General features: G+C 40.7%; 1 protein-coding gene across 1 annotated transcript; it reads left to right on the forward strand.

Moving 5' to 3' along the window:
* Nucleotides 1-483: 483 nt before the first annotated feature.
* On the forward strand, nucleotides 484-9,526 carry LOC144023793 (inositol hexakisphosphate kinase 2-like). The gene is made up of 5 exons (XM_077529658.1): nucleotides 484-1,163; nucleotides 2,946-3,174; nucleotides 5,000-5,184; nucleotides 5,573-5,748; nucleotides 6,760-9,526. The coding sequence occupies exons 1-5, from the start codon at nucleotides 899-901 to the stop codon at nucleotides 7,354-7,356; spliced, it is 1,452 nt and encodes a 483-aa protein (XP_077385784.1). The 5' UTR covers nucleotides 484-898; the 3' UTR covers nucleotides 7,357-9,526.
* The last annotated feature ends 8,751 nt before the right edge of the window (nucleotides 9,527-18,277 follow it).

Below are 18,277 nucleotides of genomic sequence, written 5' to 3' on the forward strand. Positions count from 1 at the left end.
ATTTGTATGTTTGACTGTTCTATTCAATAAAGTTAATACTTGATAGTGAAACGACTTTGGTCATGCTTGCCCACTTCACATTAGTAGCATAATTGTTCCTTTGATGGCTTGAAACTGAAATTTACCAAGCAACTCAAAACATTCAAAAGTTTGGTTCCTAGAATTGGCTGTACTGCTGTTGACTTCATGGAAACCAGCCTACACTAAGATTGTTTTTTACCTCTTCCACCCCTCGCCTTGACTTCAAAAATGTTGCCTGTCATCTGTCAGGCTGTTCAAACCCTCTGTCACGCAGCTGAGTTTGGCCCCGCCCCCACCCTTGTTGTTATTTTTCCTCTTGCTCCCTAAATAGCCCCTCCCTTTTTCCTTGTGCTACCTCTCCTCACTGGGGTTGCCACCCAACCTCTTGCTTTGGACTGTCTTGATTGGTGGGTTTCTCGTGAAGGGGCGGGGCTTGTGTCAGTCTGTTGAGAGCTTTTCAAGTGGCGAGCGCAGCCTCTCTGCTGTCACTAATCCTTGAGTCTGCCTCGGAGTCACAAACGGGATCTGTCCGCGTTGGCAGCCTATAATCGCTCGTTTAGCTACATGCTTTGCCGGAAACGGAGGCAAAAGGGAATTTATAGCTATTGAAGTCTGAGCATTTTCATCCCTTTCTCCTCTAGTGCCACCCCATTCACTTTATTTTGATGAGCATCGTCCTCGGCTGCTCAGGAGAAGCAGGTCATCTGCACAGCAACGGCCTCAAGGAGACAATAACAATCGCTAGCTTGCACAATCCACCAAAAGACTGCGCTTTTTCTGTGCACATCCGCAGTGCGTGATCTTCGTGCGCGTCGCATTGTGCGTGCGTGCGTGAGGAGGCTAATGCCCGCCGAAGTGTGGCCAGGGCCCGAGGAGGATGAGTCCGGCTGTCGAGGCTCAGGCCCAAGAAGCCAAGGATGCAGAGATCCAGAAGCAGAAGATAATGCAGCAACAGCAGCAGCACCCGCAGTGCTACATGGACAAAGGGGTCATACTTGAGCCCTTCATCCACCAGGTGGGGGGGCATTCTTGCGTCCTGCGCTTTGGAGAGCAAACAATCTGCAAGCCCCTCATCCCCCGCGAGCATCAATTCTACAAAAGCCTGCCCGCCGAGATGAGAAGGTTCACCCCCCAGTACAGAGGTAAAGTAATCACTGTCACTTCTTCCCTTGTGTTTTGTTTACCGCTGCAAAATGAAAGGGATTTTTTTTTTACACATAGCGCCACAGGGCGGCGCTGCAGTAGCAGAAGAAAAATGCAAGCAACAGCAAACAGGAGGTACATGGTGTCGCGTTTGTGTTTGCTTGTATTTGCACAGGTAAGTCAGGTGAGAAGAGGTGGGGAGGGGATGTCTGGTTGTTTCCTGGCAAGCAGCCAGCCAGCACATGAAATAGATATAAGCTGCCTCCTTGTTCCAGTACACACTGGGGTCATAAAGTCATCTGGAGAGTATAACGTCACAAAAGTTGGGCTGACACAGCTGCTTTAGCTTCTGATGAGCGACTTTTGTAAACAGTGCTGTAGGACTGGTTTAACACATCAGTCTTACGTGAACCTGCCATTTGTCCCGCAAGCAAGCTCTGCCAGTTTTATTTATTTATTTATTTATTTATTTATTTATTTATTTATTAACTGGCAGACAGCAAGTACGAATCGTCACACTTCTAAGAAGCAGTCTACTTGCTACTTTTCATAAGCATTCCCATGCCTCCAGGCCACTACAGCTGACACCTTTGTCCCCATTATGAAGTAAAATATAACTGGGAAACAATTTGGAAGGGGAAAAAAATGTTTAGTTAGATTTTTTTATGCTGATTAAAACTAAAATTGGCATTCCCGATTCCAAATTTGCAGTCAGTTTTTATTCCTCTACAGCTTATCCTCCAGATAAGCAAAATTCCACTGATTAGCAGTAGTAAGGCTGTAGTAAGGAGTCATGATTACAATTGGACTTACCTAAAGCGACGTGGCAACTTGGTTGTACAGCTGGTGTGGTGAGAGGTGTGTGCAACTCCGAATAGTCTGTCAATATCTGGGAACAGAAAACTAGCAGAGTATAAACATAATACAGTAGTGTTAAACGTTTCAGCTATGCCTGTTTCTTTTATATTCCATTTTATATCAATATTTGATTTTTTTATTTATTTATTTTTTAAACAAGCACATATATGTCAAGTACAGTATTTTCATTTTAAGACAAGGGATCTATGTTTAAAAACTTAACGTGATAGAGAAAAACTGAAATCTGTTTTTTGGCTTCTGCACCCAACAATGAGTTAAAAAACAGCTGTCAGACCTAACACAACAAAAATTGTTCCCAATGTAAACGACCACTTTCTTCTTCCTAAACCACACTTGCTTTTTCCAACAAAAAGTGTTGACAGTCAGAAACAAAGGAATTACGTGACCACAAAAGGGTGGGAAAAAATTCGCAACATCTTCGCCGTCTGTTTTGTTGCTTTGCCAGCATTGGTTGGTTCTCTGTCAGCATCTTTTCTACCTTATCTTTATTCTCACGCCCTTTCTCATTCCCCCTGTCCTTCAACTCGCCTACTTTGTCATTGCAAAGAGTAAATGTTGGGACTGTCTAGAATTGCTTTATTATTATTTATTCTTAATTTTCTCTGAAGGACCTTTGCTGTTTTGCAGTAAAATACTTTCTGTGTATACACACTGTACATTGACTGCCATTGTGGGCTATGTAATATATGTTATTGAAACAACACTTTTGTAGTTTTGTGTCTTATGTGTTTGGACTCTGCTTGTATCAGAATTAATATTTGACATTATCTCATACTTCCTCTTTTCTTGCTTTAGAGCATATTACCCTAAATAAAACACAAATAACTGCAATGTGGTTTATTTTTGCGACTTGTATTCCACATAACATTGCCTGGAATGACATCATGTCCATCTTTTATCAGGGGTGGTGTCCGTGAGTTTTGAGGAGGATGAAGAAGGGAACCTCTGCCTCATCGCCTACCCCCTCCACAGCGACCCGGCGGCTGACCTGGAGAACAAGGACCCCTCGGCCGACAGCGAGCCCAAGAGCAAGATGGTCAAGTGGGGCAACGTGACGGCGCCATCGCCGCTTGTGGAGAGCGAAAACCTGAGTAAAGAGGGACGAAGCCGCCACTCACGCAAAGATAAGAGGTGAAAAGCAAAAACATTTTCACGGCAGAGGCGAAGCTGCTTTTAGCAGATTGAAGTAGTCATAGGCAAATGGCAGATTATGTATTCGTCAATGCAAATACACCTATTCGACATGCTGCCTAAAGAATGTCATTTACATCAAAAGTACAGAGGGTTGTGAATGAAGGGTTGTGTTTTTTTTATACTGCCTCTAAAAGTTTTTTTTGTTTTGTTTGTTTGTTTTTCTTAACCTTAGATGTGAACGGGTGGCAGAGCATCAAAATATTCATTACTTTTTAGAAAAATCTTTAAGAAGAAATGTGAAAAGTTGACAAATTACTTGCTTGTTAGCGGGCTAGCAGCAACATGTTAGCACCTGTTTTCGTTTTCTAAATCATGTGACATTTAAACCTCTTGAATGTTTTTTTTTTTGGTTAATGTTTAACAACATACAATATACAGTATAACAGAAAATTGTCTTCAGGTGTGAATTTAAACTATAAATTTATAAATTGTTCATTAACATGCTAGCAACACATTACTAACAGCACTTTTAGTGTGAAATTATAAGTAAAATGTTTTAAAAGTGTAAATGACTGTTTAAAAGGGGCTAAACTTACACTGTCTTTCTTTGTTATCAGGCTACCAAGCTAACAACAGCTATTATCATCTCAATCTCAGCTGACTTTATATTAAACGCTGAAGCCTAGCTTGTGCCAGAGGGTCCTGGCAGCGCCCGCTTTGAGCACCATATGGTGTAGAAAGTGCTATGTTAGTTCCGTCCATTTATCATTTAGTTGTCACGCTACATAAACAGCATTGAGGCTAAATTGAAGGATGAATTCATCGCCATTTTACACTAAATGCTGTTTTTTTTTTGTCTTTTGCTGTCCTGTTGTTCTGAAGAATGGAATGGGACGACAAAGTCAGTCCGTCAATTTTCTTTAGGTGAGCTAGAGTCTATACTAGCTAACTTTGGGCCTAGTACACCCTTAACTAGTTGCCAGCCAATAATGGGACAAAAATCATTCATAATCACATTTACACATATGGAAATTCTAACATACATGTTTTGGGAATCAGATTGAGTTTTTGCAGAAAGTCCACAAGCACATGGAGAAGTTGCTAATGTTACACAGGAGTGCCAAGGGTGAGATTTGAACCATGAACCACAGAACTGTGAGAAGACATGCTAACCACTAGGCTAATGCGCTACCCGAGGACAAAGTTGATCTGACAGTTCTCCATGTAGAGTGAACCAGGCTGGCCCATGGATAGCGAAAAATCCGCATAATTGATGCCCATTTAAATGCAATTGGGGAGGGATTTGAAACTCTAAAATTCTTAAAAAAATACCGGTAAACATTCAATATGGATTTTCACATTGAATAGGTGATATTTTCATCAAATTACAAAGTATAGAGTCATATATTTTTTTAAATCTGCAGATAGGTGAATTTGTAATTGCTGAGCTGTGAATATGTTCGGGTTCACTGTCTCAGAGTGGTAACAGGATGCTGATGATTCTGCCATGCAGGGCCTGTAGTGCGAAGTTGAACACCTGTGACTTGTTTCTCCTGGTTTGTTGTGTTGAAAAGCAATTAACACCTTCTGTTACACTTGCTGATGGTGTCACTTATGACTCATCTCATCTGATTGCGGGATATCAAGTCGCTGTGAAGGCGCGCACAGTTTCCCGATGTGGATAAATGCAGGTGTCCTTTTACAGCGCTGATGCAACGATTTCACAGGATCTGCATGTGAAAGAATCTCATGAGTGTTGAAGTCACTGTAAATGGGTATTTGAAATGGATGCTGAGTATTCAATTTCTCCTCCGCCATCTAGTGCTCACAAGCTGCAGGAGGATGTGGAGCTGGAGTGGGTGCAGCAGGCCGAGGTGCTGTACTACCGCCTGGAACGCAGCCACAATAATGCTGTCCCGCAGCTCCAACACAACCCTTGGAGCCTCAAGTGTCACCAGCAGCACCTACAGAGGATGAAGGACAACGCCAAACACCGCAATCAATACAGTATCCTTTTGATATGTCACAAATGACAAATGTGTTAATGAAAATGACTCGTGACAGCCCGCTTTTTATAGCACACGCAGACACACAATGGCCTGGCAAAGGCTTAAGGCTGACTGCCTAACACAATATTCGACTATCAATGTCTTTGTCCTTTGGTGTCACCTTACGCAAGCGCACCCGTTTGTCACTTGATATGTGTGACCTTGTCACTCACACAAGACACAACAATGGAAAGTCACAGCTGGGCACGTTTGCCCCAAAAAGCCTTTATCAGGATGATTTATTTATTTATTTATTTTTGGTACACAAGCAAACAGTGCAAATTTCCGCTCAACAAACTAGTCAACCCCCTTTGAGGATGCACTCTCCCTTGACTCTATTGTGCCAGAATTCATCCTGTTGGAGAACCTTACGTGGCAGCACAGAGTGCCATGCGTGTTGGACCTGAAGATGGGCACGCGGCAGCACGGCGATGACGCCTCAGAGGAGAAGAAGGCCGTGCAGATCCGCAAGTGCCAGCAGAGCACATCAGCCTCCATAGGAGTTCGACTCTGTGGCATGCAGGTACCTTCATAAAGGAGATGCACTCACCAGTCACCAGCAGTAACATAATGTGTTCTATCAATAATTATTTTCAGTTGGGATACTGCTGCAAAATTCATTCAGTAGGTTTATAATTGTTCCATATTTGTCTTCATTTATTTATTTGTTCAGAGTTTTACAAATACCCAAAAGTGTTAAAAGATGAAAATAAATGGTGTTGCACAAGTAACGTCATAATGCATTGTGTATTTCCAGTGGGTTGCAAACCAGACGCATGGACTTGTACACGCATATATGTATTAGGGATATAACGATAACAGCAATATCGTGATATTGCGATATTAAAATTGCCACAATATATCGTCGTCGTCATGTCACGATATTAAAAGCAGCACATCTTTAAGAAAAAAAAAAAAAAGTCAAGTTGATTTCCATTTGTGCAGTTCTAGTACCCTCTGGTGGCTAGTTTTTTAGTAATTTTCATACGGCATGTTTCACTGTTTAGAGGAAGTCATGTGACGACATGATGTCTATCGGCTCATTACGTTGTGATGTTGTCAAATTGACCCGTGTTAAGGTTTAAGATGCTCGAAACTTTCTTTTTCTTATTATTTCTTATGTATAGGCTTTCCTGCTAGCCGCAACCCTCAACAGGATAAGCAGTTTAGAAAATGGATGACTGGTCTAAAAAAATAGTAATCCAGCGGGTCACACAAGAGGCTAAGTGGGGAGTAAATGTCTAATTTTTACACAATTTATATCCAACCCAATTATTCCATTTTAGGGACTTTCCAATAGTCACCGAAATAATTATTTAAAAGGCATGGCCACGCTGACCCATGAACATTCTTGCTGTACCAAAGAAACAAACAACCTCGTCTTCAAATGGCTTGGACCATCTGTCAGTGAAATAAAAAAATAAAAAATAAAAAAAGTAAATAGACTCCTGGTTGACTTTTGTGCAGTATTTAAAAGATGATTCGGATGGCATAGCACTTACTAACAGTTCGACCATTTTGTGCATTCCACCAGGTGTATCAATCTGACACAGGCCAGCTGATGTTCATGAACAAATACCACGGCCGCAAGCTCACCCGCTCGGACTTCAAGGAGGCTCTGGTCCAGTTCTTTCACAGCGGGCGCCGCCTGCGTCACGAACTCCTGTCGCCGGTGCTGCGCAGGCTCCGGGACATGCAGGCCGCCCTGGAAGCCTGCGAGTCCTACCGCTTCTACTCCAGCTCGCTGCTCATCATCTACGATGGGGCGCCGCACCGCAAGCACACGCGCCGACGCGCCGAGGGCGGCCTCTCGGAAGAGGATGAAGAGGAGGAGGACGAAGACGAGGAGCAGGCGGGAGCCCGAGTGGAAACGGAGGGGGAGGAAGACGCGGGGGTGGCGGGTGCGCTTGATTTGCCCCGCATTTCTGGTGATGACAGCAGCAGCTGTGTGTCGCACTCAGGCACACGCAGCCCAGTGGTGGACGTGCGGATGATCGATTTTGCCCACACCACCTGCAGACATTACCGCGAGGACAGCGTGGTGCATGAAGGCCAGGACACCGGGTACATCTTCGGCCTGCAGAATCTGATCACCATCATCTCCGAGCTGTACAACCACAGCTCGGGGTAGACGCTGAACGCTTTTTGGGACAATCATCATCAGACATTAAGGCTGTGTTCAGAATCACTCCCTATCTGCTATATCATGCCCTATATAGTGTGTTCACCATTTTGTGGTGCTGTTCGAAAGTGCAGTGTGGGGCTGGGTATCGATTCTCATCAATCTCCACAAACATGAAATTCCAAATTACGTTTTGCGGAGGCACTAACTGTTTAAATGATTTATTTTATTAAAGGGATACTTGACTCACTGAGCCATTTTCAGCAGTAAAAAGATAATATTTTGTCTATAATTAATGCAGTAACTTCATTATTTTTCCTTTAAATATACCTTTAAAAATTATTTTTTCTACTTGCTGTCGACTGATGATGACATCACCCGTGCTGAGGAAGTAGGTAACGACCAATCATAGCTCAGTTTACTGACCAAACCCAGAAAACGGGTGAGCCATGATTGGCCGTTACCAACTTCCTCAGCACGGGTGATGTCATCATCAGTCGACAGCAAGTAGAAAAATTACTTTTTAAAGGTATTCATTGTACATGAAAAATAATGAAGTTATCAAATTAATTCTGGACAAAATATTAACTTGTCACTGCTGAAAATTGTTTAATGAGTCATTTTAATGAAAATAACATATAATCACTTACGTGTTACACAAACATTGACATCAGCAAGGATGAAATGAAAACTATTTCATAATTCTAATTAAATAATTGTAAATATAAATTAAAAGCTTTTTGTGAAATGAGTCATGTTTTTCATAAATGTAAGAAAAATACTTTAATCTGAACAGCAAATTTCAAGAAAACAGAGATACAAAAAATGGCCTTTAAAATTACATTTTCTTAAAAATTTATGGCAAAAAGAGATATATTAAAATAATTGATTCGTGGTTTCATGATTCAATTTGATGTCAATTATTCATTTTTTTTTAGTTTAGCCCTATTGTAGTGAGTATAAGTTATCCTCTATATCAGTTTTTTTTTTTCAACTTTTATTGAGCCAAGGCATATATGTTAGCCTAATAATATAATTGCCCAATTATTTTTAGACGTTTTTGGAAAACAAGACAACTCACACAAACACGCAATTTTACCAACAAAAAGAGTTCTGGTGCATCCGTTACCATGTCATAGAAATCTGCACAGGTGAATTATGAAAATCCTGCCATCTAGAGGAATTTCATGTACTGTAAGACAATCAAAGATACATTATGTGTAGTTAAGAAATAATAATTTTGCAACAATTGTGTGAAATTGGATAATTTTACGTGGACTCCAGGTTCCGGCCTTCCTGGGTGGAGTTTGCATGTTCTCCCTGTGCCTGCGTGGGTCTTCTCCGGGTACTCCGGTCTCCTCCCACATTCCAAAGACATGCATGGCAGGTTAATTGGGCGCTCCGAATTGTCCCTAGGTGTGCTTGTGAATGTGGATGGTTGTTTGTGTGCCCTGCGATTGGCTGGCAACCAGTTCAGGGTGTACCCCGCCTACTGCATGAAGCCAGCTGGGATGGGCTCCAGCAACCCTTGTGGGGAATAAGCGGTTAAGAAAATGGATGGATGGATAAATAGACCACCACATCACAACACAAATGAAATGAATGAATGATTCTGAACGCACCCTTTTTGTGACGCCATCTGGGCTACAAGTCCACTTCCGTTTGTTGGGTGCTTGGCTATGTTTTGTCCTGTTGTCTGTTTTCAGGTTTGCGTAACACAGCAGATGTCGCTTTTGTCATTGTGCTTTATTAACAAGACTCAAAAAAGGGTGACTTGCAAAAGAAAGTGGAATAATTGTTTCCATTTCCAAAGAGCGTATCAAGACTTTGCACACACAAACTGTACATGCACTTAAACACATTCAGCTGGGGCGAGCGTGTGTTGGGACAAGCTTATTTGAGTTATACTGCATTTGTATGTCAATAGAAGTCTACAGTGACTATATTCATATAAATGTTAGACATATTTATTTGTTGGACCAATCCAATTGAGTAAACAAATTCTCCAAATATAAAAAGGGAGACTACTACATTCCATGTTATTAAAATAATGATATTCATTAATATTGTTATGACCTGTTTGGATAATTCAATGTTCCATATCTGTTTTTTTTTTGTTTGTTTGTTTGTTTGTTTTTTTGTCCATGGGGAAAAATTAAAAGTCTTTGGTATGTGCTAACGTTGTGTGTTTGCTGCTCATATTCAAATCTAAATTTGCTACTATCACATTTCATTTCTGGGTCCAGAATGCAGCGTTGATAGCTGCGTGTATTTATGAGGTAAGGAAGTGTGAGCGCATGAGGGAAGATTCATTAATATCACCACAAATTGGAAATATGACAAAACTGCAACTTAAAACATGTAGGCATCCCCAGCTCGATGGTTGACGACTTCAGGTTCCTGCTGCATCCAACCTCTTTGAATAACATTTTAGCTGGTAAAAACTTTCTAACAAAAATAATAATAATAAAATAATGAGTGTTGAATTTCAATTCATTTTTAGTTTAGTTTGTTCGTTTTTTTTTTTTTAATGTCATTCTAAATTTAAAGATCGTAGAGATCTTGTGACATTTTTTCACTGTTTATTTGCTGTAAGATATACAAACTTGGCAACATATTTTTTTTCAGCACAAATCAACATGCACCCAACTTGTCGCTCAAAACAGACAAGGCGCAGCTGAGGATGTGCGACCCCTGGTGCCAAGATTGACAACTCCGACCCACGAAGAATCCCATGAAGAAAGTAATGTACATGCTACATGAACTACATTAAAAACAAACCCCTTACGTGTCACAGATAATATCTTACAATCGTGTATGAAGATGAAATTGACATTTTACTGTTGGCATGTCTGTCACTGGTGATGAAGTTATCACATTAACCAGATTGAAAAAAAATAAATACTCGGCGATTATAGACATATTTTCAACCATGTGTCTTTTTTCCGAGTTAAAAATATTTTTGTTGCGTGCAGAAATAAAATGTTGTTTTCTCTGCAGCACTGTTTGCTTCAGATGTCAAAAAGATTTTTAAGGATCAAATTATGTTTTTATTATTTTCCTGAAAGCTGTTATTCAGATGGTTTTATCTAAAATACTTTCATTACACATATTAAATTATTTATTTAAAATAAATACATAGTATTATACATTTGAGATCATGATTTGGCCTATGAGATGTTTCATAGCTACTGTATGTTCCAACTAGTGTTAATTTTATCCGCCATTTTTAAATTTAGTCTCAGTTTTAGTCCAGTCTCAATCATGCTTGTTAGTTTTTATCATAGTTAGTCAACCTAATCTCTTTTTTCCTTTTAGTCTTTATTTTAGTCTAAGAAAACATCATTTTTTTCGTCTGGTTTAAGTCAACAAAAACCGTCAATGTTTTAGTCTAGTTTTAGTCAGGACAATCATTTAAGACCTGTAATTTTTTATTTTTTTTTGACAGAACATAATGTTGAACATTTTGGAACTAAAGCTATTTCACATAAAATTTTCTCTCATCTTTTTAATGAAAACAACTTGATACACAATGACAGTATATCAACAAGTGGCTATGGCTCCATGCTATGAACTAGTAAATTAGCCAGCATTAGTTAGCAGTCAGATTAACATTATTGTTGGATTATTGTTGGAACTTTATCGCAGTTGGATTAATGTTACTTTTTTTTTTTTTAACTTTTTCCTGTGAATCCACCTCCTGTCCTTGTCATGTTTTGGTTCTGTGGGGTTGGGATTTTGTTTTCTTTTGGTGTTTTTGGGTGCGTTTGTCTGTGGTTGGTGTTTTGTCATGTGTTCCTCGTTTCTTCCCTTGTCTCATTATGTCAAACCATGGCCACCTTAGTGTGTCTTCCCTTCCCACTGTGTGACCAATCGTCACGTCACGTCGCGTCGCGTCGCGTCGCGTCGCGTCGCGTCACGTCACGTCACGTCACGTTTTGTTTTTCTTGCCTGGTTGTTAATAAATCACCCTAAATTTCCCATTCCCGTCATCTGATCCGTCTCCTCAATTTGGGTCCACAATCTCCTACTTACCGTGACAGTCCTGTCTGTCCTGTGTGTCTGTGCATGTTGCGTTCACTAGCTGCAGATTTGAAAGGGGGTGTGTCACTATGTCTAAGTGACAGATTAGCAGAGACAAGATTTTACAAAATCATAATTTTCGTCTTGTTTTCGTTCATGAACTAAAATGTCCATAAATTTTAGTCCAGTTTTTATTAAGTGAAGTACATTTTCGTCTCGTCTTAATTCGTCGATGAAAATGCATACTGATTTAGTCCCAGTTATTGTCTATTAATGAGAGTTTTAGTCTAGTCTAGTCTAGTTTTAGTCCGGTGAAAAATGTGTGATGACAAAATTGTTTTTGCTTAGTTTTCGTTGACGGAATTAACGCTAGTTCCAACATATCCAAAGATTTGTTTTACTCCTTCACCCTCAAGAAATTAGTGTCTGGAGCATCAGCGATGATGTCATACAGTATGTGAGATACAAGCTTCTTCTGCTAGACAGAGGATGACGACAGCGTGAGGATCTTCCAGCCAGTTCTGGTCGCCTCTAACCAGTCTGAGTATACGGAGCAACAACAACCCTCTGTTCTGCAAAGTCAACCCAAGTTGTCAACAACTGCATGCTCATTACCATGAATATCAACTTCTGAACTCATACTTTCATCTTTTTTTTTTAAACTCATTTGCTCCCAATAACGTGTAAATATGTTTTTTTTATGTTTTAAGTCTCCCAAAGACGTATTTATACGTTTTTTTGTTTGTTTGTTTGGTTGTTTTTTTTTTTTATTATTATTATTATTATTTTTTTATGTTAGAGCATACAGAAGGCTTTGATGCAGCCTGTCAACTGCAAAGAACGGTTGCAGAAATGGTAGTTATTACACAAACGGCCAGCAGGTGGCAGGAGAGCAAAGGAGATCAACCAGAGCCATGTAGAAAAAAAGCTAAATTACTCAAAATTTTGAATAGATTTGTGAAAACTGATGAAACTTAGCTCTCTTCTAATGCTAACTGCTGCAAAACGGTAACAGATAGAGACGTACCTTTTTTCCTGATGAAAAAAGAAACTTTAATCTTTCTTTTGATAGCTTCCATGCTTTTATAGCAATAGAACACAATATTCTGTGGGCCTTGCGAAATCAGTCAAAATCCAGTAAAACAGCCAGGAGCGAACGGGATTGTTCCTGTGAAAATGGCTGGGAGTGAAAGAGTTTTAAACATAATCACACACATTCAAATTGCCTTTTTAAGACTGAGGAGGATCATGTCTTAAGAAGTGCAAATGAGGGATGCTAGCAAATGCTGGGCTACTGTAAAATTTGAACAGTCAGAATTACAGTATTGTGCTAAAAAAATGTTTTTTTTTTAAAACTTCCATTCCATTCATTCAATTTTGTATGAAGGTAAAACAAATACGAATTAATATATGTACCGTTACCAAACATCCATGCAAGAGAGCCGGAAATGGAACTCTGAACTTTACAATTCAGAGACAGATGCACGCTAGGTCACCGTGCTGCCCTTTAGAACAAACAAATGAATTTAGTCAAAATTGCGGTGATGATGTTTGTGTGTGGACGGCGTTTATTCTCATAGGACCTGACAATAGAGGTAAAAAAAAAAAAAAAAAAAAAAAAATCACTGTATCCCATCAGAAGTCTTAACCGAGATGACATACACTTTAAGCTCCTCAAGTCGGTCAGGACAGTGGATTGTCAGCTTTTACGGGTACTTTCAAATCCTTCTTTCAGAAGCACAATGTCACCGTGACCACGACATTGAGAGCTGCAAGTCCCAATTGCGGGGCAAGCATAGGACGTTTTTTTGTGCAAGTGGAATAGTGAGAATGTCAGACGAGAGGATGCGAGATGCAGGAGATAAGCTCCACTCGACTTCCGGCTGAAAAACTGGGAGGTGTGGGGGTGGTGGGGACTGCACACGTTATGTAACAGCCTCAGCAGGGTCACTGGGCTGTTTTCACCCATCAAAATGACCCCATTTTGTCATCATATGCTCCGTGTGTCAGGGTCAGTGGGCATGCAAATGTATGTTACGCCACACACCGAAAACCTCTGTGGTGCCATCACACACCTCTGTGTGTGCGTGTGTGCGTGTGTGTGTGCCATCTCGTGGCCCATTGCTTTGTAAGGGTTACCTCTGGTGCAAGTGGAGCAGTTGCGTAACAGCGGGTAAAAAATATCACCATGGCGACAGGCGGCAAGGCAATAATGTGTAAAATAATTTGGGGACACGGCATCTTCCTTTCACTTCCACCATGCATATTCTATATCTGTCATATCCAGGTTATAGGTCCATGTACTATAGTGTGCTCTTTGGCCTCACTAGTAAGAGAGCTCAACAAACTAGTCGAATGACAGGTGATGGTATTGCTTTTTGAAATGGACAGAAAGTCCAGGTCATTCATATATATAAGGTTAAGAAAATGTCATGAGTATTTGAAATACGGAAGCGTATTGCATTCACTTGAAAAAAAAACAAAAACTATTTTTTGGGGGGGAGCCTTGTTTTTTTGAGTATTTTTTTTCTCGCAACGTGGGAGTAACAAGATGGCCGCCCCGTGACTTCAATGGCTTGCACTGGTATGTATGGGCTATCACTATCCAGTCATATATACAGGTCAGTGGACTGCAACAAGTCACTTGGAGTTCAGAAGTCCAAAAAAAAAAAAAAAAATTACTCTGAAAAGCAAAAGATGGTGTTTGTTTTTTGGAATATTTTTGTTGTTGTTGTTTTTTGGAATAATATTTCCCCCCCCTGTTTTTTTGAGTAATTTTCTTTCTATTTTTCTGAATATTTTTTTCCCTGTTTTTCTGAATATTTTTTTTATGACAGAAAAAAATATTCAGTAAAAGAAAAAAAATATTCAGAAAAACAGAAAAAAAAATACTCAAAAAACAAAGTTCCCCCCAAAAAATAGTCAGAAAAACAGGATTTTTTTTTTTCCAAGTGAATGCAATATGCCTCTGTTTTTATAAAATAATACGCTTCCGTAATAAAAGACATTACTGACACAAAAATTACAGGACTCTGTAAATCCTTGGTAGGCCAGATTATATAAAACAGGGGTGGCCAAGTTCAATCCACAGTTTTGTCTCACAAGTGACGAGTTGTACACAAGTATGCCAAGTTTTGCTACTCCTGTGCTCAAATTGTCATACACTAGTGGAAAGCAGGAGTGGAAAAAAAATGTTACTGAGCTTGTTATCGAATATTTCTAGAATACGTATTGCATCTATTAAATTGAAATTGATTTTATTAATGCTTAAAAGATCTTAAACGAGTATGGCTTCACTTGCGTTTGGCAACTTTTTGCGTGCCGTGCAGCATAACAGCTAAATGCCACTTCACCATATTTGTTTTGATTGAATGGATTCATTTTGACACCTCCGCTGGTAAGACAAAGTTGTTCTGCTAGTATGCTGAAAAGTCTTACTAGTGATGTCAAAGAGTTGCGTATAGACACCTAAAACTGGATGTTGAAAAAATGCACAAATTGCTTTCCTTCAAGTGTGCTCCAGCACTGCTTGGGCATGTTGGTTGCACCCTGCATGTGACACTTGAAACATGTCATTTCATATAGTGACAGAAAAGTTCTCACTGAAAACGTTTGTGATTCTTTGCTCTGTGGGCCTTTTGATGGACATATTCACCTTTCAGCAAAAGGAATATTAAACCTCGAAAATTGATGTGACTGGTGGCAAATGCTGCTTTCCATTCCTGTTTGCTTATGAAGACGCATTGGTGTTTTTTGTTTTTTGTTTTGTTTTGTTTTTTGGGTGAATCCCATTTCATTCCCCCCCCCACTTCATAAATGTTTCTTTCTAATCCCATCACATGCTATGTAATTTAAGATTTAATGCCACTTGCATAAACTCGCCCACATCATCTCTCTTTCATAAGCAAACAAACGCAGAGAACGCAAGGTCACGAGCATCCCGCCTCGGCCAGCGTGGTCCGACATGTGATCGTCCTTCCGTGGCCAACGGAGAATTGTTCCATTGTCTGGCACACTGTTTAGTGTGCAAGCATGCAGTGGATGTTGCTGCCCCTGGCTATGAAAACAAGAGTGTGTGTAGGGGGGGTGAAATCAGACAGCATGCTGTGACTAAAAAGCTGCCCTGAGACAAAAAGAAAGAGCTGCACAAATTGGCAGTAGGCCTATGGTAAATCTTTTTAACGCGGTGTTTAACGAAAATGACAGAAACAGGAAAATCAATTCAATGTTTCTGTATTGGGTTTTTCCTTGGAAGAAAAGTTTGGACACCTTCGATATAAGGGAAACTGTTCCAGGACTGGTTCTGGGTTTGAATCTTGGCTCTGGTGTGCACAGATGCACAGATTTTGCCATTATGGTTCGCGACGGAAGGTGGGTGGACTAGTTCTGTTGATGCCATCCTACCACAAATGCTAAACATTAGTATGTTTTTGTGTACATGCTTGGTGGCCCAAGATTGTTATGTTGTCGAGCAAGAACAGATCCCAATGTAATGATCTTTAGTGACGCTTTTTGTTTTGACCAACGCAACTTAACAAAGTTGAACACAAGAAATAAATAAGGCTTAACATCCTGTGATGTGTAACTGAGATAATTCAGTTCATGAAGACATTTTAATCTTCGTTTAGTCAAAGGCTTGAGCTTGGTTTGTTTACTTCAGTAGCGATCAAAACACATTGACATAAATTCAATTTGATCAGCCAGCGACGCTTCAGTGTAACACATTGATTGAAATCACATTTTGAGGAATAGTACACAAACATGAGAAAAGACATCATGTTCTTTTTCTTACAAATATGCTTGCAGTTGAACCTCCCAAGTCAAAACACAAACTGATTAATTTACTTCTCGGTAGCCTATTAGTCAAGGGTTGCTTGGCAAAACCAATGGACAACTGAGAGTCTGCTTGCTTTTGAGATAGCAGTAGCTTGTCTGTCAAGTTCATTTGTAGACGCCATCTTGTTTGTCTTGTTATCATTCGATTCTTGAAACCGCGTCTCTGAACGAGCCATATCCTGTTTTACGCGAAAGCTCACACCTTGCACAGATAGAGAGCGAAGGAGTCGGGTCATAATTAGAGCGTTATATAAGATGGTGTCAGTGACGCTATGGGCCAGGCGTCTGAATGCACGGCCTCGGGCTCCTGTTGTAGGTACCCATGCACACGCTCGCCCCCGCCCAGCTCATTTACACTGACCTCCTAATTACTCTAATGAACGATCTGAGGCACAGATTAGCCCCGGAGTGCCCTCTCTGCTCCAGCTTAGCCTGAAGGTCAAATGACGAAAGACTCTGGCATGTAAAATCGGTCGCTGGGTGCTACACTTGCTCTTGTTCCACTGCCGGGCTTCAATTGGATTAGTTGGGGATTAATATGGTGGCCAGTGGTCTGGCTGGAAAATAGAGAAATACTTTGAACACAGGCGATCATTTTGAAGAGGTTGTCTGGCAGGTTACAAGACAAGTACCAAGATGAGATTTTCACTGCGTTTGACTTGTTGTCAGTGCACCAAAGATGCTCTGCAATTTAATCCTGAGATTTACCATCTATCTAGGCCCTAGATAGATGGTAAATCGGGAATGTGACATAATTGTCACGCCGCCACCAGAGTGGCGGGTCAAGCTTTTATTTGTCACAGTCAGGTTCCTGTTTTATTTTGAAATTACTAACTCTCATCTCATCCCAGGTCACTTACCCTTCCTGCAGCTCACTGATTACCGGTCCACGCCCATGATCACCACCACCTGTTCCCAATCAACCCGGACATAAAAGCCACCTGCATTCTCCCCTCCGTTGCCGAAGTGTCACATCTCAGTGCATGGAAGCGTCCTCACAGTCCTTGTTCCACAGTCCTTGTTCCACAGTCCTTGTTCCACAGTCCTTGTTCCACAGTCCTTGTTCCACAGTCCTTGTTCCACAGTCCTTGTTCCACAGTCCTTGTTCCACAGTCCTTGTTCCACAGTCCTTGTTCCACAGTCCTTGTTCCACAGTCCTTGTTCGATGTCTTGCCTTGCTTTGTCTTGCGCCCTTAGTTTGCCCCTTGTTTTCCTCCCTAGCGGAGCGCCTTTAGTTGTCCCTGTTTTTGAGTGCCCTTGTTTATTCTCCAGTTTGGAGCTCTTTTTGTTCTGCCTTTTTTCCCTCCTTGAGAGGTGTTTTTTGGTTCATTGGATTAAAGCTGCAGCCTTGTTGGCCAACTTACACTCTGCGTCTGAGTCCTACCTCCTCGCTCCGTGTCAATAATCATGTCCACTAGTTTAATTAAACATACCATATGCAGATGGATTCCCTTTACTACATTTGTTATGACCGTCATCTGACGACTTTTGAACCCACATGCTCCCACTCTACCACATGCACATTTTGCATTGAGTCACCTTTAAAAATAAGTGAAGGGGAGGGAAAGTAAACACCAATTAGCCGAGTCGCTGCATATTACGATGGCTCTCCTCGGGTCAGATATGCGTCACTCCGCAGGCGGCACGTGTTGAGTTTCACATATGGTACGTAGCCTATGTTTAAGATCAGCGATCAGGGTGTGTGCTTTCCAAAGTGTGGTCAATATCATTTAGTGAGTTATTATATGATTTATATACATTGTGGTGTTGGGACACAAATAACAAGGCCAGAGTGAAGACCAAAATATGCAATTTACTTAACACGCTACATCAGGAGTTCAGCAACCGTTGTTCTTCAGCAGAACGTGTCATGAACTACGCTGGCTTGTGGCTTCAGTAGTCGCCATCTTAGCACTCTCCTTCTCGCCTATTTCAATGTAATGTGCAGAGTAACACTGCCACCTATTGTTCAAATCAGGGAACACCACATTGCTAGCTGTATTCTAACATACAAAAAAAAAAAAAAAAAAAAAATCTCAATCCAGTGGGATATGGTTGACGTGGACACCTT

Source organism: Festucalex cinctus, chromosome 8, assembly GCF_051991245.1.
Source record: "Festucalex cinctus isolate MCC-2025b chromosome 8, RoL_Fcin_1.0, whole genome shotgun sequence".
In the NCBI taxonomy this organism is placed as follows: domain Eukaryota; kingdom Metazoa; phylum Chordata; class Actinopteri; order Syngnathiformes; family Syngnathidae; genus Festucalex; species Festucalex cinctus.